This window comes from Stegastes partitus, unplaced genomic scaffold, assembly GCF_000690725.1.
Source record: "Stegastes partitus isolate 25-593 unplaced genomic scaffold, Stegastes_partitus-1.0.2 Scaffold450, whole genome shotgun sequence".
Taxonomy (NCBI): domain Eukaryota; kingdom Metazoa; phylum Chordata; class Actinopteri; family Pomacentridae; genus Stegastes; species Stegastes partitus.
Genome location: NW_007578181.1, coordinates 245,539 through 271,811, shown reverse-complemented (window position 1 = coordinate 271,811; position 26,273 = coordinate 245,539). Strand labels below are relative to the sequence as shown.

The following is a 26,273-nucleotide window of genomic DNA, read 5'->3' as shown; positions in this document are numbered from 1 at the left end:
CTGGAGTCAGCTGATGTATTATGATGCAGATGCATATTTCTCAAGATCTATGTCTTTAGCATATGATTGTACACCCACGCTGCACGGGGAGAACATGGAGACTCCATGCAGAAAGATCCTGGGTGTCCTCACCTGGACGCAAACCGGTGACCTTCTTGCTGCAAGGCAACGGTACTAACCACTGAACCACCTTGCAGCCCCATTTCCTGATGTCTAACGGTTAACCAGTCTTATGGATTGCAACAGCAGCTGCAGTGTTTGTAACTGATCTTGTTCCTCCTGCTCGCTCACATGCGTCCAGTCCAGGGAACAGCGCCTCAGCTCCTGCCTGTCAACCTCCAGGAAGTCAGTAATGACCTGAACCAACATCCACCAGCAGCTCCTCACTGACATCACCACCAACATCACCTGAGAGAACCAGAGAAGACGTGCAGGAGGAGATGAGGTGAGACTGATTTAATTGTTTAAAGAATTAAGATATTAAGCCTAAAGCTCCCATCCATACATCTTTAAGGCATTCTGTCAGGTTTTGGCCACCAGTGGTATCATGTACTTTGATGTACTAGTATGTGGACACACATACACACTCGTCCATGTGCAGCTGTACTGAACAAGAGATGCACATTCCTGGAAATGGAAACAGTCCAAGAGTCTTTGCAGTGTACCGTATAATCCAAGCATTCTTCTAATGATGATCCCTACATTTAACGTCATCACTCAAACTCTGCCTGAAGACCATAAAAATACGTTTCTGGCTTTAAATATTTGCATGTAGTTGTTTCCACATCTGAGACTCTGTTGTTTAATTTGATGCTTTAAGCGATGCTGAATGGTCGCCGTGGCTCCAAGCCAAAGTCTGCACGGCTGAATTAACAACTTGGCAAAGTGTTCAGCTCCACCAGCGATTCGTCCGGATTGTCTTTCACAAAAAAACCCTTTTGTCAGCTCCTCTGCTCTTTGTGTGTTGTTGTCAAACGCGTGGCCAGACTTGTGCATCTGCTGCAGACTGAAATGCAGGTGAATATGAACACAGTGCAGGAAGTCTCAGGGGTCCAAAAACATCGGTTTCAGTCCCGGTTCCTCTTGTGCTGCTGTGAAACTACGGATTTTTCTAGAAATGTCACTGCTATTGCTAGAATTTTCCTTCTTTCGCTTCTTTGTCCTTCTATTAGTAACCATGGCTACAAATACCACAGCTCCATATTTAAATACAGGCAATTACTGGCATTTTACACACATTTCTATTTAATTTAAGAAAGTATATTTATACATAAAAAACTGTACTGTACAAATAACATATGAAGTTTTGCGCAAGAAAATGATTTGGCAGTATTGTCATAGTACATATAAAAGTGTTGGGTGTTAATTTACAGATAATATTGTAATTTTACTGATTGTTTTTTTTTTACAATTAAAACAACAACAACAGAAAAGTATTGGAAAAATTTTTTACTTTCCATAGTAATTCAGATTTTTTTTTACACAGTACTATAGATTACCCATAAATACTGACACACAAGAAGAATTTATTCTATTTCTGCATGTTTTTTTTCTACTTATTACCTCACCTCCAATGAAGTGAAGCAGCCCGTGGAGGTGTAGTTATACCTACAGACAGGCTGCAGCTGTGGGCGCCACTCCGTCCTCTTTTCTCTTCTCACTCGTCATCGCTCGGCCAAGCTTCAGCTTCACATCCGTTAAACGATGACCTCTCACCTCTCTGACTGCTCTGACTCCACCTTCAGTCCAGCTGAAGGACTAAAGAACGATGTGACACCAGATACCGCCGTGCATAAAAGAACAATAGCAGAGAATATAACATCCTGCGTGGATGAAGTCCGGTCAAACCTCTAAACATGACGATGCATATTTTAGGTCACTTCTGAGCGATGGAGGAAAAGTGGAAATAAACGTATATTAATTTTCAGAAGTGGTGCAGCTGTGTTTGACAAGCGATGCATCATCCAGTTATCTTTGCTCTTGGTTCTGTTTCTTGTCACGACATCGAGATGGCGGCAGGAAAGCTTCACTGGAGTGTATAAAAAGTGGATAAAAAAAGACTTGAGCTTTTTCAACCATAAATGTTTAAGGTCTTTTAACATTTGCATTAAAATCATTCAAGTGATTCAAACAGTCAGTTTGTGTGAGATGCAAGGTTTTAGTGATGGACTTTTTTTGAAGCAGATGTTTAATAAGATCAATGTAAATGTTCGTTGCTATGCAGATGACACCCAGCTGTATGTGTCCATGAAACAGACGAGCTAGTTAAACTTAAAGCACGTCTGGATGAGCTGTAATTCTACTAAATGCAGACAAAAGTTATAATATTTGGCCCCAAACACTTCAGAAACACACCGAGTAACCAGACAGTTACAACTGTGAGGAACCTTGGAGTTATTTTTAAAAAACTTAATGCAGCCAAGTATCAGGAAATCCTGGAGGACAACCCGGAGTAAAATTACAGTATCCAGATGTGCAGGGCTGATTGAGATCAACTACACAAGCTCAGAAGTGTAATTGCTGCCAAAAGTGCATCTACTAAATATGTAAATAGTGGAAGTGAATACTTATGCAAGCACTTCTGTTTTTATATTTATGATTAATTGACGTTACTTGGTAGAAAGATTATATTGACCATGAGTGACCTCCAGGGTAGTCAATGCGGTTTACATCACAATGAATTTGAATATGTGAAAAGAAAATGGTGTGTGTGTGTGTGTGTGTGTGTGTGTGTGTGTTTGTTTTGGTTTTTTCCAAATGGCAGCTTCAACAAAAACTTTTCCTTCCTTTCACCTTTTCCTACTTTCCTAACTGCTCTGTCAGGTGCATGTTGAGTTAAAGGTTCCAGTTCGGTTTGTTGTCGGCGCGGCGGAGAAGAAGAAGCGCGACAACAGAACGTCTGCAACTGTTGGAAAACTTAACGTGTCAGCTGGTTTAACTTCTCGGTCAGGAAGCCAGAGATTCAATGCGGAAGATAAACACCGTGCAGTTGTGTGGGTGTGAGTGCGCGGGCGTGTGCGTGCGTCGGGCGCGTAGAGGAGCGAGCCACGCCACCAGCAGAGAGGGGTTCCCCTTCTGACGGCGCGCACGGAGCTCGGAGGCTGGCACAGGCGTTTTTTTATGCGTTAAAGCTCGGTCGAGGAAGTGCCGCGGAGGATCGACTGGATATATAAACCCGAACCCGGCGGCGTTGGAAGTTTCTGAAAGTGAAATGACCAGATTTGAAGGCTGAAGCGCAGCGGCTTTGCGCCTCTCGTCGTGCGCTCTCACGACGGATCCAGCTCTCCAATGCCCAAAGAGTGCAAGAGAAAGACCTCCAAGGACTTCGGGCTCTCTGGAATAAATGAGGGGTCTCGTTTAGAGCGAAAAGCGGCCGGGAAGTCGTCCCAGATTTGCGATGAGCTCATTCAGAAAGCCGATCAAATCGCGCCGCCTGTGATGGATGCGCCCCGGGTACCGCAGGTCACCATCACCCCGGAGGGAGGCGGCTCATCCCGGGAGATGCAGCAGGAGGACTGGGATGATGCGGTGGACGGCACCCTGCGCAGGAAACTGTCCAACTCTTCCATCTCGTCCACTGGGTCCTCTGCTGTGGAGTCCGAGGATGACTTACTCAGCGACAATGAGAGCAAAAGCAAAGGCATCATCACTTTGGAGCATCTGGTTGACGCTGGAGAAGTGAGTGAACTGCACATAATGATGTAATTACTGAAGGAAAGCATTTAAAGTGGCTGTTGGGATTGAGTTTCTAATGGCCACTTACAATCTGATGCTATAAAATGTGTGAAATGCTTCAAAACAGATTCCCAGTTATATAACTCATGTCTAAATCCACAGTTGTAAGAAAAAACCTGCCAATGTGGGGCTTCCTGGGGATGACATTTTAAAAAATTGCCATCTTGACCTCCTGTGTGTCTTTGCAAATCTGCTCTCACACAGTTACAGTAAAGAGCTGATGATTGGAAAAGAGGAGAAGCGCAGCAGCAGCAGCACATAAACAGCAGTCAGCAAACAGAAGACCACAGGGGGCTGTTTGGCTGCAGAGAAGAGGCCGTTACACAGAGATAACAGCCTCCCTTCAAAGTTTGTTTAGTTGATTTGCAAGTGGCATAAACATGTCCTCCAGCACAGAATCCTCACGGGTCACTTCCACACTTCAGAGGTTATTTTCGGTTCTGCTCTGACATAATGGATGTGAGTTCTGGGGAATTTCGCTTGTGAGGTGTGTCGTTTCTCATCCTGATAAATCTAATTATGTGAAGAAAAAAAAAATGCTTTGACAACCTCGGAGAGCCTCGCCAGAGGAGTGCAGGATAATCTTCAGGAAATTCGATTGTCCGCATTGAAACGATATTATCTCCCCTCGTGTTTAATGGGTTATCAAAGCCTCTCACGTCACCTTAATGAACCCAGGCGCTGCTTGGACCACAACTAGCATGAAGGAGCTGCCAAAGTCATCTCTAAGGCCGCATGGGACGCGTTGACGAAGAAAAATACTGCCCCTTTAGTCCCAGTTAGTATGTTTAGATAACAAATGCACAAGTGATGCTCATTAATAGTCATAAAAATGTTGAATTTACTGTGTTGGAGCTGCAAGCCGTGACCTTTAACACTTCACGTCCTTCCCTCAGCACCACAACACACGAGCGATGGAGGATTGGCCTTTAGTTCAACAGGCGCTGAGGGTGGAAGCTTGTTTGCCTTTGACATTCTCGGCTGATAAAGCTTCACTTGTGGCTGTCGAGTCTCAGTCCCTGCGCGTGCACTGAAGCAGCGCTGCCTCCCAGAAAGCACACCTTCTGATATTCAGATTAAGTTGTCGACTAGTTGTTGCAGAGTTCTGCCATTATCTCTTCATGTGAGTCGTAGGGAAGTTGAGTGTGAGTCACCTCTGCGTCTCTGCGCTCTCGTCAACAACATAATCTGCGTTTTGTCTCCGCTGTCACCGCGTTACACTCTGACTGTCGATGGGAGTGGATTTGTGTGCTTTATGGTCCGGCCACTTCTCTTTGCTTTCCCCATACAAGGCCTGTAGCTGTCACTTTCTTTTAAACAGACTGAATACACATTGCTTGTTAGTCCTGTGTGTTCATGTGAGTGTGTGAGAGAGTGTTTCCGTCACACCGTCCGATCCACCGAAGCGCCCCGTGAAGGTCGTCCCAAATAAAAGCTCGTTGTAGCTCTGCAGTGGCTGATTAAGTCATTTTAAATAAAATGGAAATATCTTGGCCGTGACACCTCTGAAAATAGCCAGTTCTGCTCCTTCAGCCCACATAAACACACCCACACACACACACACCCCCCCCACACACACACACAGCACAGAATAACATGTCATTGTGTAATAATGCTTTTGTGGTCAGCATCCAGTTTTAGCCTTGGCCTTTGACATTTGACAAAGAACCACTTCAGGAAGTCAAAAACACTTGTGCGTCAGAATTTAGCCTCTGTCAGTGCTCGCTCTGCGTATTACAGATGAATTCCTTGCAGACACACACAGCAAAAAAAAAGAGAACAACACGGATTGATAGCAGGCAGGCATGCGGACCAACAGGCTGCTCGCTGCAATGAGATTCATTTGGTGATATTTCGGTGGTTGGCCGTCGATTATCAAATCAAGATGCTGCTTCGCGTGGAAGCCGTGACTTGTGATGGTCGGCCAGTAAAGGCCGACTGAGTCACGTCGAGTTCGGCTGCCTGAGTGTGTGTGTTTTTCTTTTTCAGAGTTGCTATTGACTACTCTTTTCAGATCGACTCGGCGTTGAGTCAGCGTCTCGCTCACAACGGGTTTGGTGTTACAGAGTAAAGCCTGACGGAGCATAAAACGGATCTGCTGAATAAACTGATAGGAAGGCCAATGCTAAGCTAGGTTCCTTTGGTTTTGAAAGAGTAGATAAACTAATAATAATACATTCCTCCTAATTAATAATGAGTCATTCATTCAAGTGCTTGTGTTTCTAGACTTCTACCCAACAAAAGTTAAATATTATATTTCTTTTACTCCACTACATGATTAACTATAGTTAGTGGTTGCATTTCAAATTAAGATTTTACCTTAAAACACAACCATAAATAGAATATGGTACATTTTAAAGAGTTAAACCAGCCTCTCAGAGCCTTTTTGGCTTCAGATTCCTCTCAGGTGTCTGTGAGCTGCTACACCCAACGAGGAAAAACGATTTCATAAGAGGAGAAAATCCCAAATAATTAGGAAACACTGGTGTAGAAGAATTCGTCTCTTCTCCAGGACACTTGACAAATTCTAGCACGACGAGACATTTCAACACGGATGCATCAAGAGTCTTTTAGGTCACAGAGGTCAGCTCACCACACGACGAGCTCTTGTGAAGTATGTGTCACGCTTTTGATTCTTTTGCTTAAGTGGAGATTTAAATTGTATGTTCACGTTGTTGTATTGGTGCAGAAGTAAAGGATCTGAGCGCTTTTCCCACATCCGGCATTAAGGTAAGCTTTTGATACGCTTTTGCTCTTTTCAACGGCGAGCAGACGTGTTATTTCAAGTCCTAACACGAGGCCGAGACCAGTATTATTCAAAGTGTTATCAGTGCAAACTCCTGCGGTTTCTGTCCTCAAGGCCGGGACGGCGCGAACAACATCAAGCTTCAATGTCAGACTTTGTGGAAAATATAAATATTGTCCAAAGCGCTGCGTGGTCACTGTGTTTACATCAAAACTCTGATTGAATCCATCTTGAACGCCGTGTTTCAAGTCAGTAAATCAGCGTATTATCCAACTAGGTTCACTCGTAAAGCGATAAACGTGAAAACCTGCAGCAATAAAACAAATGTTTGTGGAAGTCTAACGCCTCCTCGGTGCCAGATTATCAGCAAACAAGCAGCACTAAGTGAAGCGTATCACCTGACATTTAAAAGCGCCCTGGCTGGCTGCTATGAGTAAGGATGGTAAATTCTGAGACACTACAGCATGAGCCTCACTGACAAGAGTTTCATTTCCTATTTCATTCAGAACCCACTGGTTTAAATCTGAAGCTCAAACGCAGGATCTAAAACAAACACAACCAACACCTGAAAATGACTTTATTTGCTGTAATTTGACCTGTAGCGATATTTCAGATGAGATATAAGTGTGTGTGTGTGCGCTCTGTGTGGAGGATGAAGGAATAAAACAGGCGGCTCCTCGTAAGTGTGAAGCTCGACCGCGTTCTCTGTGAAACACGCAAGCTGTTGATGTGTTTTTCTGCATGTGTGGCGAGAGAACGAAGGACAAAAGGGAGGCCGACGGGACGCAAGAACAAGCTACTTCGCTCCTCGATCACATCTTTGTATTTGTTCCTGATTTCAAGCAGACCCTAATTCACTGCCGAGAGTCGTATGAAAACATCAAACATTACGAACACGCGAGTGGGAGTTGAAAGGCCACAAACAACAACCTGAGTGTTTTTCTGCTAAACAATGCGACACATTCTGCACGCTTCATTCAATACGACGTCCTGTTTAAATATAAAAAACACTGACTTTCGGACGGCTTCTTGCTTTATTTCTGTGAATCAAAGTTGAGAGCCAATCACCGCGCCGAGATGCTGAATAGAGATGCCGAACGCAGATATGAGTTTCCACAGAAATGGCATTTAGCTGACCTAGATTGAAGGGTTTCATGCAGTGGAAAACCGAAAGCCTGGCATCAGATTTACTGGGCAGAACTGCTTATGTGATCAGATTTCTGCTCCGATAGTATAGAGCTGACCAAGGCCGGTTTACAGCACTTCTTCCTGTTATCTGATCATTTATGTGATCAAGGGCACGGAGAAAGACCCGCAAACCCGAGACGGCGCTCGACTCCAGTGTGTTTGTTGTGTAATAATGATGAATGCATTGTTTGTTTTGTGCAGAGCAAACCGTGGTGGAAGCTAAAGACCATCGTCCACTGGCCCTTCAGTGCCACCCAAAGGAGAAGACTGAACTGGGTTCAGCTGGCCGGGCATAAAGGTGCGACCTGTTCAGATCCTATCACTTTGTGTCACGGAATAAGACGAAGGGAGGGTCGGATATCCGGCACAGTCACAACACTTACAGCTCCTACAAAAAGCATTTAAACCGCTTGGAAATTGTCTCCTTTTATTTCTTCTCAACACTGATTTTGTCTTTTTTCCTCCAAAAAAAAAAAAAAAGAGAGACTTCAAAGTAAAAACTGATTTCTACAAAGTCATGTCGACTCATTAAAAAAATCCAACATGTAAGATAAAGGATTGCATAAATGTTTACCCCCTTTACAGTGATTCACCTCGTTCAACACAGGTGTGGCTGTTGGTTCTAGAAGTTACACAACTCAGTGAATGTGTTTGAAGACGCCTGCATCTGGTCAGTCGGTCTTTACTAAATGCACCTTTGGCCTCGACTCCAGCACTGAGTCCATGTGAACAGGTCTCAGCTGCAGTATCCTTCGGAAAACCACTCAAGCTCTATCAGGTTTCTTGGGGACCAGTTGAGTCTAACCACAAACTCTCAACTGGATGAAGGATTCTGAGGCAGCCACTCTACAACATTTAACTTGCTGTCTTCAAACCGTTTAGAGGTAGCTGTAGCCGTATGCTTCGGGTCGTTACCTTTGCTAGAAAACAAGTCTTCTCTCAAGTCACTGTCCTCTTGCCGACTGCATCAGGTTGGCCTCCAGGACTTCTCTAAACCCTCTTCTGCTACAAGCTTTCCAGAACCTACTGCCAGGAATTCTCGTAGATTAATCGCAGCAGCTGGACTTGCTTGAGTTCCTTGAAGATGTTTCATCCAAGAGGCTTCATCAGTTCTGACTGACTAGTTGGGAGTTCCAGATACTGATATCCTAAAGGAGCCATTAGCACCTGAGCTTCGGTTTCAACTGAGGGTTTGCTGCTCCTCCCCCTCGTTACGTGAGTCTTCAAGGAACTCAAGCAAGTCCAGTGGCTACGACTAATCTATGAGAATAACCGTGACCTCAATGACTGAGAATCTTCACAGACCTACTTCCAGGAAGCATCCTCACATCATGATGCTGCCACCACCATGCTTCTCAGTGGGGGTGGTGTGTTTGTTTTTGGTGTCCACCGTAGTTTCTAGTCTGATGGCCCAAAAGCTCAGTTTTGGTCTCAGAACAAAGATGACTTCAGAGTCTCTCATGTGCCCCCTGATGAACTCTGGTCTCGTCATTCTCAGCCACTGAACCTTCCTTCAGAGGAGTCATCGGTGTCTCGGTGGCCTCCCTCGCTAGTCTCACGGTGACTCAGTTTTTGAGGACGGCCAGCTCTAGACAGATTTACACATGTGCAACGGTCCTTCCAGTTCCTAATAATGGATTTAACTGCACTCTGAGGGATATTCAGAGACGTGGGATTTTTTTCTGATTCATGCTTTTCAATAACCTTTTCGCTGTTAGTTGAAGTGTTCTTCGGTCTTCATGGTGTAGTTATCGTCAGGAACACTGAGTCACCGGTGACTAGACCTCCCAGATATGAACCCCTTGAGACCGTTTCACTGCAACCAGATGATCTCCGTTTCACAAACTGTGACCTTTAACTATAATTGACTGCACTTGTGTGGAAGGACGTGAGTTAAAGTAGGTTAATACTTATGCAATCCCTTATTTTATGTTCTTATTTAATTGATGTTGAAATCTGTTTTCAATTTGACATGAAAGTAATATCTTGTCTGAGCAGCCGACTTAAATTGACCGTGACTTAAGGTTGAAAAGCAATAAAAGGCTAAAACTTCCACTTTTCATCAGTGCTGTACACAAGAAAGATGGTTCCTGTCATTAATTATTAAAGTCAGGCCTGTTTTGTTCCATTAACGCTGCAACAGACTCGTCCAATCAGTTTGAATTATCCTGGTCCAGCTACGTGTCAATGAAACCCAATGACATGCTCCCTCATTTCACAATATCGCTCAGAAATTCAACTCATGCAGGTACATTACTTCACAGTCTGACAATGCGAGCCTGAAATCCATTTCATCTCATCTCAGGCAACTTCAAAGCAGCAGATGAGGGCACCATTCTGAAAAAGTTCTGCGAGAACGAGATGCAGTGTTTTGAGAAGCTGCAGGACGATGCGCTGCGTCCGTTTGTGCCCGGATACCACGGCGTTGTGGAAAAAGACGGAGAGTCTTTCCTCCACATGACCGACCTGCTGACAAACTTCGACCTTCCTAATGTCATGGACTGCAAGATGGGAGTGAGGTAAGGAAGTGGGGTCTTTGTTTATTTACTTTTAATTCATATGTTTGATGTTATTTCTCTTTTCTCTTTATATATTTGTTTTATTAACACCACTAAAGAGGACGTTCTTTCACCTTCTGCTCCACTGAGCTTCAATATGACATATTAATTCCTTGTTTATTTATGGATTTGTGCTCGTCTTCTGTTGAAATGTTGAATTTATTGAGAAACGAGCAGACGAGTGATGAGAACGTGCTGCCTGAAGCGGTTTTGCTCTACAAGGGAACACCTGTTGTAACTGCAGCCTGTGTGCTTGGCTTCCTGCCACAGCGGGCGGGGTGCTGACTGTATCATGCGCACGGCGCCAGCACACACACGTACGCAAATACAGGCACATACATACACGCATGAATGCACACATGAATGTGCACGTGTACAGACATGCAGGTACGGACACTCGAACCTCTGAGACCTTTGTTTCCGGTTGAACAAACAGATGCACACAAACTCACACCAACAGACACACATGCGCTGAACTTACAAACACAGACGACGGCACACATGAACAAATTGTTGTGTTTTTTCTTATCTACTCACTGTTAGCATGTGTCTATACTTTTAAGGCAGCTTGTCAGCACACACACATTCACACACATCAGGGTGTCCCTGGAGACTCCCCTTCTTTCAAAAACACTGTGAACCACAAAGCTGCAAAACCACTAACTTGCACAAACACACACAGACTTTCACACAGTTGAACGCTGCACACCGGAGTCTCCTCTCAGCTTCCCTCTTCAGCGCGGAGGAAGTGTAGCTTGCAAACTGAAACTGAAATTTACATCTTTATGCACATAAACGTCTCATCTGAATGAGCCGAATGTGAGTGTGCTGCTGGGCTGAAATGAAGGCTTGTTCAGTCGGTTATCCTCAGCTGTGCAAGCCGCCGCTTCTTTCCCTTTCATTCACTTTGCGTCTGCACTGTTAGAAAAGAATGGAGCTCTCTGCAAAAAACATAATAAAAAGACTGTGTGTAGGTGAACATTGGCTGTGTTGACTGTGCATCTTACATCTTGCATAATCTGATGAAGCCTGAAAGCACACAACTGCTCCTGTGTATTTACATGCAGACAAATGCTTTAAAAACTTTTTAAAAACAGCACAGCGTTTTTCCTCCTGCCGTTAAAGGACGTACTTGGAAGAGGAGCTTGTTCGGGCGAGGGAGCGGCCCAAACCGAGGGAGGACCTGTACAGGAAGATGGTGGAGGTGGACGGCGAGGGGCCGACTCCGCAGGAACATGCCCAGAGGGGCGTCACCAAGCCCCGGTACATGCAGTGGAGGGAGACCATGAGCTCCACCAACACCCTGGGCTTCAGGATAGAGGGGATCAAGGTAACGGCGCGCTATGTGGGTTTGATTAACATCTCATTAACAGGATACTGGCAGTGTGAAGTCAAGGGAGGCTGGTTTGTGACTGCATGACTCCCGCCGTGAGTCATGCAGCTGAACGAGGTGCTAAATGAGTAGAATTGCACAAAGGAGCAGAATCTATGTGCATAATTACACGAGGAGCAAGTATGTTGGACTTAGTGTTTCAGCACCAACGGGTTCATGATTAGTACATGAAAAGGCTGCAGCTGCCCTCAGCTCTGTTGAGCAGTTCAGCTTCTGTTAGCTTTCCCTGCAACTCCACTGTCCTAAATCACTGTCACCACTCGCTTCAGCCTTTTCTGGCTGTAGCAGGCCTCTTTTTTTTTTTTTTTTTTTTTTTACTAGGGGAACTTTGATAAGCCAACAGCGATTGCCCAGCAACACCAGAGAAACAAAGCCTGTAGCCAGCTGATGACTGCAGTCAGGCAGTTAAAGAGCCAAATATTTCCTCTTGGTGGAAAACAGACACAAAACAGAACAATAAAGAGCATAAATACTGAACTACTGAACTTCACTCCAAATGAATCATAATGTTGCTCCATATCTGCCTGAGTATTATTTGGGCAAAAGTTTGCAAACACAGATTATTTGACCATGAGGTCATAATATAATGTTTCCAAAATAATTCTTCCATCCATCAATTCTTGAAACCGTTTAGTCAATTTTAGGGTCCAGCAGCTTCTGCCAGTGAGTCTTGGAGGAGCCCCAGTTGCTCCCAGACCGGCTGGGAGATTTCATCCCTGCAGTGAGTTGCTCTGTCCAGCTGGTAGAGCTCTGAGTGGAGGCTCAGGTGAATGTGAAGGTCCACTCTGAGCTCCACCAGCGTTTCCAAACTTGTCATCCAACCTCGGAAAACAAGCCCACCTACCCTGCTGTGAAAACTCAATTCAGCTGATTGTATTCACCGTCTGGTTCTTTTGGTCTTTAAACAAAGTTCATGACCATAAGTGATGGTATAGGGACGTAAAGTGACTCTTCAATCAGGAGGAAGTCTGATCACTTGTACATAATCAGCTTGTTTCTTTGATTTATGCGACAGAACTTTAAAACACACAATAAAATATTCTATATGTTCTGAGCGTAGTGACTTGTTTTATTGTGACGGACTCTCATCGAGCTCCTCTCTTCTCTTCAGAAAGACGACGGCACATGTCGAACTGACTTCAAGAAAACCAGATCGAAGCAGGATGTCATCCAGGTGTTCAAGGACTTTGTCGAAGGGAACGTCACCATCATGGTACGTGGCAGTCAGTCAGCACTTATACACACAGTATATCCATTCAAGTGAGGACAGACAGGAAACATACTTTGCTGTGTATGGACTCAAAGGAATGTTGTTACCTGAAAGACTTCATCAGCTGAGTAAGCTCTCACATCCGTGTCCAGTGTTTGGACAGGGGTAAATTGTTTTGTAGACTCAGTCTTTTCGTTTGAAAAAGGTCGGTGTCAGTCAAATGACAAACGCAAACAGCCTCCAAGAGCAAACCTCTAATTAATTCCTCCTGCAAGATGCAAAGTAAATATTCGCCCTGTAATGCTGTTTGAGTTTCCTATCACAGCGGAGGCCCCCTGACGACACCCTGCCGTGCTTCCACTGTCTCGATTATGTATTCAGATTAAATTGACGTTACGCCCTTTGCTATTTTTGTTTTGAAACACAGAAGTCTTATTTGAGCAGACTGACGGAGATCCGGCAAGCCCTGAAGACCTCGGAGTTCTTCAGGCGACACGAGGTGATGACTGATCCGCAGTAGGGATGGGTGACACGTTCAAGGGAAACAAACCGAGCGCCTCAGTAAAGCTCCTGGAACTCGGTCTGAAGCTCCACTCCAGTGACTAAACACCATATTTCCAAAATGAATTCTCCCATCTCGTGTGTTGACGACGTGATGGAGAGTGTTGTGGCGGCACACTGGTCCCACAGCAAGGAATTAACTGAATGTTATTTATCACTGTTAACTGGATTTAAATTAGGTCGGGGTTGATTTGAGCTCCTGCCCCTGAAGCTGCTGGATGCTTCTGTTTCTTCCAGATGTTTCATTCGCTGATAAAACAAATGAAACTGATTTTTTTTTATTTTTGAGTGGTTTCCTTTGACATGTCACCCATCTGTGTGCAGCTATTGATGGATGAAGAAAGAAGAACTAAATCCTAAAACCCTCCTTGTTCTCCCCAGGTCATCGGCAGCTCTCTCCTCTTTATCCACGACCACAAGGGCAATGCACAAGTGTGGATTATTGACTTTGGCAAGACCACGGCGCTGCCAGAGGGCCAGATGTTAAACCATGACGTTCCCTGGCAGGAGGGCAACCGGGAGGACGGCTACCTGTGGGGGCTGGGAAACCTCATCCACACCTTGGAGTCCGTAAGCAGCGACGGGACCGAAGGCACAGAAACATGTTGCTCAGCCACCAAAGAAAACAGCCAACCTACAGAAACATGTGGCCAGTGACCTTTAAAGGACACCGCAGGGGAGGCTGGTTTCAGAAGTGCTTTGGGTGATCTTTAAGCACAGCACAGCTACACCAAAGATCATTTTGTGTAGCCCGAGAGAAGTTACCGGCACACCAGAACTCCCAGCCGCTGGCCTTCACCATTCAAGCGACTATATTTAGTACTGACACCAACAACAGCGAGAGGCAGAGCGTTCGCCGCCAGTTACTAAATGATTGAGCAAACACACTGACACTAATTCAACTTCCTACAAAACGAACAGAAGTGAAAGCGTAGGGATTCTGCATTTCAGTTTCAGAGACAGGATGTCACATGTGAAAGAAATCCTATTTAAATCGAGGAGTGAGCGAGCACAACTTACAAACTCAGGTCTGACTTTTACACCGTCTACTGTCACCATCAGCCTTGAGTGCACCGATGAAATTCTGTTCAGTAGGACACTCTGACCGAGTCGCGGACCTCACAGTCGTATTACTACATGACACCACATCCCCGGTGCAGCGCTGATCAGACTGTACAACGTGTCTCACGCTTCTGACAAACTAGCTTTTATTGTATTGCAGCCTATTCGCTTTTTATTAATTGATTTTATTTCTGTAATCAAACTCGTCATTACTCAGATTTTCTCGCGAGCCTTGATGTCTTTGCTTTTTTTTCCCGGTGTGGGTCATTTTAAAAGTTTAGAAAAGTGAATGAAATGAATGAACGTATATGTGGAATTAAAACGGGGACGCACTGTTTCTGCTATTTTCAACAGTAAAATCTTTCTCGTCGTCTTTAAAATCTTTTTCATTTCTCGTCATCGGGGACAAAACTGTGTGGAACCGAAGTGACATCAACATACGTGGGTTTATTTGGGGCACAGTTAGGTTAGATGAAAGACAGTGTGTTTGCATAGAATGTCTTTGCACTTTTGTCGGAGGCATCCTCAGCTACATATAAAACAAAAACAACAACAAAAAGAAACTGAAAAAATTGTGAATGTAAAGTTAAATGCACCAGGACTTCAGAAATATACACCGTAACTCAGACGAGGGTCTTTTTTTTTTTTAACCTCCCATGTAAAAATATTCAACAGTAATCAGAATTTCTAAACGGCACAATCTGTAGAAAACTACGAGCCTTTTGGTGAGTTACCTTTTCTTAAAGATGCTATTATGAGCAACGAAAATAAAGACACACAAACATCAGCAGGGCATAAAAAGTACAGCAATAAATGCAACTACTTACTCAACATAATAAAAAATATGCTATGTTTAGGCTCAAAATAAAACAACTTCCACTACTAAACTGGTTAAATAAGAATAACCTGAAAACATAAATACCGAATAGAGATTTTCCACATTTAAAAAAAAAAAATCTTTGATTATTAATATTGAGATACCTGCAGCAGCTTGTTTGGCACGTCAAAGCTGAACACCTCCCCCTGCTGAGTAAACACAGGTACTGCCGGCGGCGCTACGTCGGTCGATGCAGCGCAGCAGCAGCAGCATCTAATGGCAGTGATAGACTACAAGTTCATCATTAACATAAGTGAATACAAAAAAAAAAGGAACAGCTACAAATGCAATGGGTTAGTCCAGTGTAAGGAAGCGAGTACAAAAATAGTAAATATTTTCCCAGCTGCACGGTCGTCATCATGTTCTGTACATTTCTAAGTGAACATTGGGACATCGGGGAAGAGGCTAAATCCAAAGACCTGCGTAGTTTGGCACAACAATCCCAACATTCAGCTCGAGAGTTTAAGTCACGACAGGAACAGGTCAACATTTCACACAATATTTTTCTTTCTTGTTAGAAGAGACGCTTGCTAATATAAAGCTATATTCTGTTAGCTTAGCACAAAGACTGAGAACGGCGGGAAGCAGTCCGCCCGGCTCGGCAACACGATGCATCTACGAGCGACTCTACAGCTTTAGAAAAACCTAACATGTTAGAAAACACATGTTATTGCAGTAGTTTTGTGGGAATGTTTTCACATTATAAGGGGGTGAAAGCAAACCAGAGTCACTTTAAAGTACCAGCTACAACTACAAGGTCCTAAAGCATGTGTATAATTATAAATGAAACACTCCTGACACCAACTATCAGCATCAAAAGAAGGAGTAAAGAAGCTTTTCCTCAGTTCACATTGCTGAAATTAAAACTCGGAGATTCTCTTCCCAGTGCCGCAACGTTTTTGGCCCGTTATGGTCAAACTGAATACTACAAATGTCAATAGGATTCTGCCAAAGCTTTCATGAAACAAATGCAGCCAAAAGGAGGTAACAAAACAAAAACAAAAGGAGTCCATCTACAGCAGTTATTTCTGGCATCCATCGCCAACAGTGTGGACAGAGTGAGAAAACACAGGGCAACGTGTCGCCCAGACTCAGTGTTCAGCTACCAGTTTACCAGACGCCCACGACGGGGTTCTGAGTCCAGGCTTAGCTCTTTGTATCACAGTGCAGAGGAGTGTGTGTGTGTGTGTGTGGATGTCCGAGTGTGTTTTCCAGCATACCAAGAACTGTAATCATTTTGGTTTTGTGGCTTGTTGACCGTGGTGGGTCTTGTCCCAGAAATCCAGAGCTTGAGTTTCAGTTTGTTAGAGAAGGGACTCAGGTGGCTTTTTTTTTTTTTTTTGGATGAATCAAAAACCCTGTGAGCTGTTTCTCAGATTGGGGTAACGCTGAGGTCTTCGGACAGAGAAAAGCCAGAGTCTCGGTCGCGGGTGGGCTTCTCGGCCTTGGTGTGTCTCCTCACGTCCTCGTGTCCGTAGCTGGCGTGACGCTTCAGCAGCAGCTTGGGCATGCAGGACGAGGAGGTGTGGAGGCCTAACGCCAGCGCCAGACTGGCCCCTGAGGAGACACTCTGGGCAGAGCTGGTGTTTGTGATGGCTTCTGGAGCTTTGGGCATAACCAGGGGCAGGTTCTCTGCCTCGTAGCTTTGCTCATCGTAGGCGTAGTTGACGTTGCCACAGGGGAAACTCTGGAGCTTAGCCAGGTCCATGCTCGGCTTTGTGGCACCGCCTGCTAGGGTCTTGTGGGAGGACGCGCTTGTCGCAGCTGGAGCCTGGCAGGAAGGAGATGGAGTGGATGAAGTGCAGAGGGTTGAGGGGCTGAGGTAGGTGCTGCTGGTGCTGTCACACCCAGCCTCGTTGCTCTCTGAAGTCGGGCTGCAGGGCTGCGTGCTGGAGGCGGAGGAGCTCGACAGCGGCATGGACTGAGTGTGAGCCAGCGTTTTCTTCCCCCTGAAGTTTTCCAAGACCCATGAGCCATACGTGGGGTTCCAGAGGTTCTTGGTCTTGTTCTTCAGCCTCTGGCTCCCTGAGGAGGAGCTGTTTCTGGAGCAAGGCCGGTGATGAGGAGGCTCAGGATGGAGCCAGTTGCCTCCGGCCGACAAACCGGGGGCAGGAACAGGCTCAGCCCAGGACGGCTCCAGTGCCTCGCGACATGACGCCACCTCATGGTGGACAGGTTGGGTTCTCTGTAGGAGCAGACGGGGTTTGGTGGGTTGTGGGATGTGAGGGGCTGGACCCAGACCAATGGAGGAGAGACCGAGCTGGGAGGGCAAATCCTGGGAAACAGGGTGTGACACCAAGAGTGGGGTGAGGCTGGTGGAAGTGGGGTCACTGGGCCGGATCACCGTGCCGCCATCATCCTCTGTGTTGGGACCGTATTCCACTGGTAGGGGTGTGTTGATCACATCCGGATCCTGATGAACAGAAGTGAGACGGGGACGGAAACAAACATTATCTACTAGACAGTAAAATAAGGAGGAATAAACAAAAGGTTGAAAGAATATCTTCAGTCTACCTGAGTGCAGTAGTTGATTCTCTCCAGGATGGTGGAGAAGTTGGGCCGGTGCTCAGGGCAGTGCTGCCAACACTGGGTCATGATCCGATAGCTGAACAGTAACAGATGCAAACTGATGAATGATTGTGAATGTAATGCTGTTTGACAATTTGATCACCTCTAAGAAAAGAAACAGAGAAAACCCTGCAAATCCAATCAGTTCCACATCGAGGCTGAATGAAGCCCAAAGAGTTTGACGCAAAAAGTGGTAAACGGTTCAGGAGATCATTGTTTCTAAAGCTATGATCCTTCAGAACAGTGTTGCACAAAAGAAAAAAAAATTACAAAGATAACTGCACAGAGCCTAGAAACAGATTTACCACCGTTTGGAAGTTTCCCCCTTTAACTGCTTTTTAATATTGAATCCTGCTCAGAGTAATTTGGCTTTTTTTTCCCACAAGAATTTACAAATTGTTCCACCCTTGTAGTCAGTATTTAGCAGGTGCAGCTTCAGATATGGTCTTCCACGTGTGGACACTGCTTGCATGAAGATCATGAGTGAACATTTCTTTGCAAGTCCAGCCAGCATTCGTGTCTTTTAACCATTTCTGAGCTGCTCTGGCTGTAGAGTCACTGTCTTGCTGGAAAACAGACCTTCTCCCAAATCACATGTCTGCATCAGACCACATCAGGTTGTTCTCCAGGACCTCCCTACACTTTGTTGCATCCATTTTACAGTCTACCTTTACAAGCCTTCCAGGACCTGCTACCAAGAAGCATCCCCACCTCATGATGCTGCCACCACCGTGCTTCATGGTGAGAATCAAACATAGCGTCTAGTGGCCAAAAAACTCAGTTATGGTCTCATGTGATCAAAGAATCGTCTTCCATGTTACTCCAGAGTCTCCTACAAGCCTTCTGGTAAACTCTAATCTACAACTTCTTCAGAGGAGGTTCTTGGTGGCCTCAGTCACTAGTTCAGGGATCTCTAACACTGGTCCTCGTGAGCTACTGTCCTGCAGGTTTGCAACACACCTGACTCAAATTAATGGATCATGAACAGACTTGTGTAGAACTTGACAACAAGCTGATGGAGATCCATCAATGTGAGTCAGGTGTGTCGCTACGGAAACATCTAAAACCTGCAGGACAGAAGCTCATGAGGACCAAAGTTGGAGATCTCTGCACTCGTGTCTTTCTTGCACCGTTACTTAGTTTTTAAGCACCGCCTTCCAGATGCAGGAGTTTTACACGATGTTTGGATCAGATGATCTCTGTTTCACTAACGGTGTGACTTCCAGCACCATCTGGCTGCAACTGTGCTGAATTATGTGATTCACTATAAAGGGGGTAAATTATATTATATAATTACATGGTTATATTACATTTTATGTTTTTGAGTCTTTGACAGTGCTCTGTAGAAATCTGTTTTCATCTCACACAAGAGTCTTTTAGTGTGAAAACTTTCGCCAAAAAAGAGAAATTAAATTGATTCCATTTTGAAAAGCCATAAAAGGGGAAAACTTTAAATTTTTATAGTCTCCAAAGTGAACTTCACAAACTCAGGGTCCATTTTGTGCTTTTACATATTCAGTCTTGGTGGGGAATTAGAAAGAAAAAAAGGAAAGAAGAAGCCTGACACTGCAAAGACCTGTCAAGCGAGGAAGCTCACGTCTACCTCAGACCACTTCAGTTCTCTGCTGCTGGATTCAGCTCCTCTCTGTTGTAAACACTTCCTGTCAGTACTCACACTGGCCCTGGGCAGCCCTTAGGAGGATCCATCCTGCCTCCGCTGGTGACAAACTCCAGGACCTCCTGATTAGTTTTACACGGATATGGCATGTAACCCAGAGAGAAGATTTCCCAAAGCAGCACTCCAAACGACCTGCAGGGGGAGACACAGATCAGCAGCTGAGTGGATCGTTGTTGTTCCGCATGTCTACGGACAACACAGTCTAACCAGCTGCAAGAGTCATTTATCCTGGGATGAAAGCAAACCGTTAATTTATTTACATCGAGCTGACATCATTTTGGGGGGTTTTCATCTTGACAAAGCTCGTGTTTGTTGCCTGCAGCGTTATTGCTTCAGATCTTATCCAACAGGAATTTAGTATTTTTAGCAGGACCCAGAAAAAATAATTCTGAATAAGTTATCTATAACATAACAGACTGCGTGCTGTTGCATTCTGGTCATTTTCCCTACGTCGTGTACTGATGCTGATGAGTTCTACCAGCGCTCTTCATTTGTTTAAGGTGATTATCCTGCTGGAAAGTGATCATGAGAGAGAATGATGTTTAGACTTCAGTCGCATGTCTCTGTGGTCAAACTGACTGAACTGTAGATGATGGTGAACATGTTTCCACCAACCTTTTTCAGTCTAATTGGACTGCTGTTTAACCTGATTATGCTGCGGTCCCGACATTAAAATTCAAAGTGGAACTATATAGTTCCCACTTCTTGATCTGTAAACAAACCTGCCCCATGCTAAATATCCGACTTGTTCTGTTAACGGAGAGGCGGTTTCAGATGCAGCTCCTTCCCTAATAAAAGCCTCTATACTGTCCTACAGAGCCCTTTGTTCGCTCGGCTCAGTATCCTGAATGCAGATGCTGCGCTATCTTGCCAAGACGTCCACTTTCCACGCTGCCCTGAAGATGCACAGCTCTCCGTCGGTCTGTTCGGTTTAGTTTGGGAGTTAAATCTCTGTGTTCTTCACCGACCACACAGAGGCTGGAAAATTAGCTGCAATGTTGTGCTGGGACAGTTTTTTATCCCTCCAGAGAACTGTTAGGCTTTTTAACATTTCTGCAAATTAAAAATACTTTTTTAATGCGAGTCTGTGTCCAATTTTAAAGCACAACATCTGGTCCTAGTTGTTTATTGTGCAGAAAAATGTTGAATAACACACGCGGTATGGCAGCAATTAGCACAAATGCAGGGCGCTCAGCGGGAAGCTACACATATCTGTCACTTCTGACTAACATTTTAAATGTGAAGACATGACAAGGGGAAACAAACGGGACCTTTTGTAGAGCTCTACTGTACATGAGGCATTCGTACCACGTATCAGTCTTGCAAGTGAAGATTCCCTCCATGAAGGCCTCGGGTGGCATCCATTTGACCGGCAGCATGGCACGACCGCCTTTCCTGTAGTAGCTGGCTCTGGAAAAGAAGGAAATCAGATTTAGGGAATGAACAGTTTCAAACAGAAGGTGAACACCACAACAAACTCTTGACACTAAATTTAACATTTGACCGTGTGGAGGAAATTTAGATACCTATTCAAGTCCAGTTAGCACCAGGGCTGCTCCACATGAGACACATTATCGTGGGTGTTTTGCTACGTGGATGCTGCAGATTCAGCGTACAAACCTGTAAATGTCTCGCGCCATGCCAAAGTCTCCGATCTTAGCCACTCTGTCCAGTCCGGGGCAGGTGAGCAGGCAATTCCTGGCAGCAATGTCTCTGAAAAACCAGAAAAATCTGTCACGAGGTGTAGCTTCATGACACTAAATCCTTTCCTCTGTGATCAGTTTAGCCGCATTTTTCTCGAATCTTTGCTTGATGATGTCTTATGCAGGTTTATTTATCTGAAGTCCTGCAGCAAGCAAATAAGATCTGAGAATGTTTTCATGAGTAAATGATTGTGCAACATCGTTCATCCAATATTCAGCATTTTTTGCATCAGAGTCCCAATCATGTGGTTCTAGTGTTTTTTAGTAAACGGGCCTTAAACCAGGTCAAAATATCGTCTAAACCAGAACTACAGAGTCCGATGAACCACGTCCACACAGCGTAGCCCTTGATAACGCGTTTTCATTTTGCTGATCCCTGTTTTCAGATTGTAATAAACTCCAGCTCTTGATAACTGGGTGTGAATGAACCTGTGTATAAAGTGGTTCTCCTCCAGATAACGGCAGCCACAGGCGATGTCTCTGGCCATCCGCAGCAGCTCCCGCATGGTGAGTGAAGAGGTCTGAGCCTGGATACAGCACAGCTCCAATTAGTGTGACACACAAACAAACACACCTCAGCTAAACACACACACACACACACACACACACAAAGATGTGGTGCAGACGTACAGCTCGCGGCCGGTTCTGTCTGAGGAAGCTCTTCATGTCTCCTCCGGTCATCAGCTCCAGCAGGATGAAGCGCGGCAGGATGTTGAGACTGACGCCGATGCAGCGGACGATGTTCTCGTGGCTGAACTTGCTGCGTGAACAAACAGGGAACGACACGGGGTTTAGTTTAGCAGGCCTGCAAGTGTGTTTAACGTTTTGAAAGTGCAGGAGAAACAACAAGTAGATGAGTTTCTGGTAGTTTTGTCTTGGAAAATGGACTTTCCAGCTCTTTTGCTGTCATGCAAGTAGAATGAATGAAAGCTTCCTTAGCTGTCCGTACATCTTGCACCTTCTGTCTCCCCAATATGCACATAATTGAGAATAATATAATTCTTATACAACTATTTAACCATTTTAATCTTTAACCTGTCTGATCATTTGAATGTGTGCAGCATTATGAGAATGATGCAAAGCTTTGAGTGAAAAGAAATCCTGAAAATAACTCTTTTTCACAGCAGGCAGACCTAAGAGGCTGCCCATCCATCATCTCTACACCTTAATCCTCACCAGGGTCATGGGGGGCTGGAGTCTATCCCAGCTGACTCAGGGTGAAGGCAGGTTCACCTGGACAGGTAACCAGTCTATCACAGGGCTACACTTAGAGACAGACAACCAAGCACACTCACATTCACACCTACGGACAATTTACAATCACCAATTAACCTCAGCATGTTTCTGGACTGTGGGAGGAAGCTGGAGAACCCGGAGAGAGCCCTCTCTGCACGGGGAGAACATGGAGACTCCACACGGAAAGACGCGAACCAGCAACCTTCTAGCTGCGAGGCGACGGTGCTAACCACCGAGCCACCTTCAAAACATGTCGTGTGTTAATCAAATCTTCTCGTGCACAACTAACCAAAGCTGTTTTTATGCTGACTCTATATTCCTTGTTAATAGTTAACCTCCACACTGCAGAGTCTGTATCTTAGTGTGCGATCTTGGCTCTGATTGGATCACACCAAGTATGAACAGTGGGAGTAAAACAGTGATTAATGTTTGTTTTTCACAAAAACTCATCCTAAATAAGACAAAAATTACCCAAAACACATCTAAGAAGGAGCCCAATTACTGCTGCGTATCAATTAAAGCTCACACAGTCATAAAATGGGCTACAATTCACTGCATTCTAACTGTTTTGCTGCGATTATAACACCCCGGCAGACACGATTGTCTTATTGTGTTTACTAATTGGCCTGGAACAACATGTGCAGTCAATTGTAGTAGCGGCTTGGATTTTAGTGAGCAAAGCTCCACATCTGGCTCCGACTGTTATCTCCTCCAAGTCAGATGTCTTGTGTGTCTGCGGCTCCGCTATAAGAAACATGCATCGACCCAACGTGTGAGCAGAAATGATAAAGCAGCCGGCGCTCTGTGTGTGTGTGTGTGTGTGTGTGTGTGTGTGTGTAACGTTCACAGGAAGTGTACGGTCGCAGTCTGGTGCACCTCATAATCAGCGCCTCCATCAGGAAATCCATTTCATCCTGTTCGGAGCAGATTTCTGGAAGAGTCTGTAGAGCAGAAAGAACCAGAGAAGCCGTTTGAGCTGTGCGTGTGTGCCATTGTCGAGGGGAAATACACCATTAGACCTAATCAGCAGAGCATTGACAAGCAGGCAAACCCATGCGGCGCTCACTCAGCTATCCCAGCTTTTTCGGTCGCTGATGGAAACGGACCGAAAAAATGCATTTTCTTATTCCACAGTCAGTCATTTTGTGCAACTTTGTGACTTCATTTGTTCTACCTTAGTAATGCTTTATGTCCAGCAGTAAGAATAACTGTTATTTAACTGAATGAATTAGAAAAACCCGTCGTTCCATACGTGTGACCTTCAGCGCAGCGCTGTGGGATGATGCTGAGTAGATTACACTTAATGAACACTTCCTGCTGAGGTGCCATTATCCCACATTTAAGTGCAGCTTGTTCTGGTGGGCGTGAGCTGACCTTTATGGCCACCTGCATGGGGCCGCCATCTCCGCTCATCCCCAGGACTTGGCCTTCGTAGACCTCACCGAAGGCGCCGTGGCCGAGAGCCCTGAGGACACAAAGTGCAAAACATTACCATAAAAGCAGTGGAGGAGCGTGTTGCGTAGGCGACCAGCTGAACCTCCAACCTGAGAAGCGTGATGTTCTTGCGCGGCACTTCCTTCAGCTCGCTGAGCGACGCCGCCTTGCCAGCGAAGCAGTAGTTGGGGTTGTAGTCCGTCATGATGGTGGAGGAGCGGATCTTGCTCAGCTTGTACTCGGGACTCTGCAGACGCCCCCTGACTGCGTGCAGGTCGTTTTTCCTGCGGTACCACACTGCAGACAAAGACAAGACACAGGAACAAACAAACTGGTGTCTTAAAATTCCTTATAAAACACAATAACCCGAACCACAACCAGAACCCCACACTCGTGTGTAAATGGCAAAAAGCAGCTTCCTGACTATCTGCTGAGTGTAGGAGCGGTAACACAAGGAGGGATTTTGGGAGAAAATTGGTTTCCAAACATTCCCTTCGTTCTCAAAAGAACATTCCACTGATTTAGCAGCAGCACAAGTGGAATCACAAATAAGTTTTTCCTTTTTATTCTACACATTTTCTACCTTTTTCAAAACCTCCATCAGTTTGTTTTAGACGTTCAGGTGTGTTGTTATAATAGCGTCTAATGCAGACATGAGAAGGAGGCTTTCCTCTAAATCCATCTGCAGTCGTCAGGCCGTAAGTAGCATCACTTCGCACAACTTTTTTTTTTCTCTCACATGCAGTAGAACTCCCTGAGACCTGCAAACACACACCTGAGAAGTAGCTCCCACGTAAGGAAACGCATGCAAGCACAAGGCGTGTCGGGAGGCGTGTGGTGTGGGACGGCCTCTCCTTGGTTACTGCTCCTACACTGTCTGTGCCAGTGAGTTTGGACTCACCCGCCGTGGAGGCAGCCCACGTCCCCGATGCAGGTTGGTAGTCTGCCAGGGAGGGGGTGTTGCGTGCAGGTAAGAGGTGCCGTCGAGCCATCGCCCGGTGCAGATGCTAGGGACTCAGGGGGTCGGGATGAGGGGAGGGTTGGGGAGGAAGAGGAAGAGGAAGAGGAGGAGGAGGAGGAGGAGGAGGAGGAGGAGGATGGGGTGGAGGAGATGGGGCGCCCAGGGAACAGACTACCTCCCTGCATGGGGGAGAGCTCAGGTGAAGAGACACCATTAACCTGAAGGGTGTGTGTGTGTGTGTGTGTGTGTGTGCTGCCTTTTTAACAAACAAGCTCTGGATAAACACATCCTCATTCATCTTCTGTTAACGGGAAAGCAAACGCTCTTACACAAATATCATCAGCCTTTGTTTAGTAACTGATTTATTTACTTGCAAGTGCACACATTTACACACACACACGGTGCAGTTAGTGACGACTAAATAGCTTTTCCATTCTTCATAAAATAAAAAATAAAAAAAAGAGACGCAGCATGTTCACTCAGTCTGGTAATCAGGAGGGTACCATCTCATCTGGATTTCATATCCGTCTGATTACACTCTAATTACAGAGTCTGCTTATGTTTAACTACATCGAACCTCAAACCTGTTAAAATAGGAGTTTACATTCCAGCGTTTTCATTTGCTGTCAGTTCTGTTCAAAGCTTCGTGATCCAAACCTTTTCTCTCCAGAGTGATGACGTCACTATTCCCCACCTGTGTGTACGGTTTGTGTTGGGCTGTCACATACAACATAAAAATGCTCAGCAAATTTGTTTTGATTTTCAAAATAAAGGCACAAGAATAAAGCTCATGACCAAATGGAGATCACAAAATCTGGGGTCACTAAATCTCTAATTAATAATTATGACCAAATAGTGCCGATAAAAAGTTTTCCCCTTTCATTGCTTTCCAACAGGCTTTTGTTTTTGGGCAAGAATTGTAAAAATAAGACAATTTCCCGTCAAAGTGAAAACAGATTTCTACACAGTAATGTCACTTAATTAAAGATGTTCAGCAAGTGATTGCACAAGCGTTTACTAGATGCACCTTCCCCACAGTTACAGCACCGAGCCTGTGAGGTCTGAACAAGACTTTGGCACATTTGACTCCATTCTTCTTTCGCAAATCTCTATCAGGTTGCACAGGGATCACGACAAGTCCAGTCATAAATTCTCAGTTGGATTGAGGTCTGGGTTCTGACTCCAGAACAGTCCCCCTGTCGTCATTAAACCATTCCTGTGGAGCTTTGCTGTGTTCTTTGGATCAGCTGGAAACAGATCTTCTCCAAAGTCTGTGTTCTCTGGCAGACTAACTGTGTCGTCCTCCAGGATTTTTCTACACTTTACTGCATTCATTTTAGCCTTTACAAGCCTTCCAGGACCT

The 26,273-nt window shown here is 45.2% G+C and overlaps 2 protein-coding genes and 1 long non-coding RNA gene across 3 annotated transcripts in view; 2 read left to right on the top strand and 1 right to left on the bottom strand.

Moving 5' to 3' along the window:
- Positions 1-1,922: 1,922 nt before the first annotated feature.
- On the top strand, positions 1,923-14,812 carry LOC103360544 (uncharacterized). The gene is made up of 3 exons (XR_520359.1): positions 1,923-1,933; positions 2,930-2,932; positions 14,084-14,812. It is a non-coding gene; the product is annotated as an uncharacterized LOC103360544 (long non-coding RNA).
- On the top strand, positions 3,284-14,812 carry itpka (inositol-trisphosphate 3-kinase A). The gene is made up of 7 exons (XM_008286330.1): positions 3,284-3,678; positions 7,871-7,967; positions 9,975-10,188; positions 11,353-11,557; positions 12,732-12,833; positions 13,258-13,329; positions 13,773-14,812. The coding sequence occupies exons 1-7, from the start codon at positions 3,289-3,291 to the stop codon at positions 14,046-14,048; spliced, it is 1,356 nt and encodes a 451-aa protein (XP_008284552.1). The 5' UTR covers positions 3,284-3,288; the 3' UTR covers positions 14,049-14,812.
- The window catches only part of ltk (leukocyte receptor tyrosine kinase), a 63,561-nt gene continuing 51,986 nt past the window's right edge, over positions 14,699-26,273 (bottom strand). Inside the window, exons 20-29 of the mRNA XM_008286331.1 lie at positions 24,060-24,246; positions 23,890-23,980; positions 23,392-23,456; positions 21,910-22,039; positions 21,709-21,806; positions 21,197-21,289; positions 20,885-20,986; positions 19,574-19,708; positions 17,845-17,935; positions 14,699-17,743 (exon numbers count right to left, since the gene is read on the bottom strand). Of these exons, the coding sequence (XP_008284553.1) occupies positions 16,703-17,743; positions 17,845-17,935; positions 19,574-19,708; positions 20,885-20,986; positions 21,197-21,289; positions 21,709-21,806; positions 21,910-22,039; positions 23,392-23,456; positions 23,890-23,980; positions 24,060-24,246 (2,033 nt within the window). The 3' untranslated portion in view covers positions 14,699-16,702. The remainder of the gene's footprint in view (positions 17,744-17,844; positions 17,936-19,573; positions 19,709-20,884; positions 20,987-21,196; positions 21,290-21,708; positions 21,807-21,909; positions 22,040-23,391; positions 23,457-23,889; positions 23,981-24,059; positions 24,247-26,273) is intronic.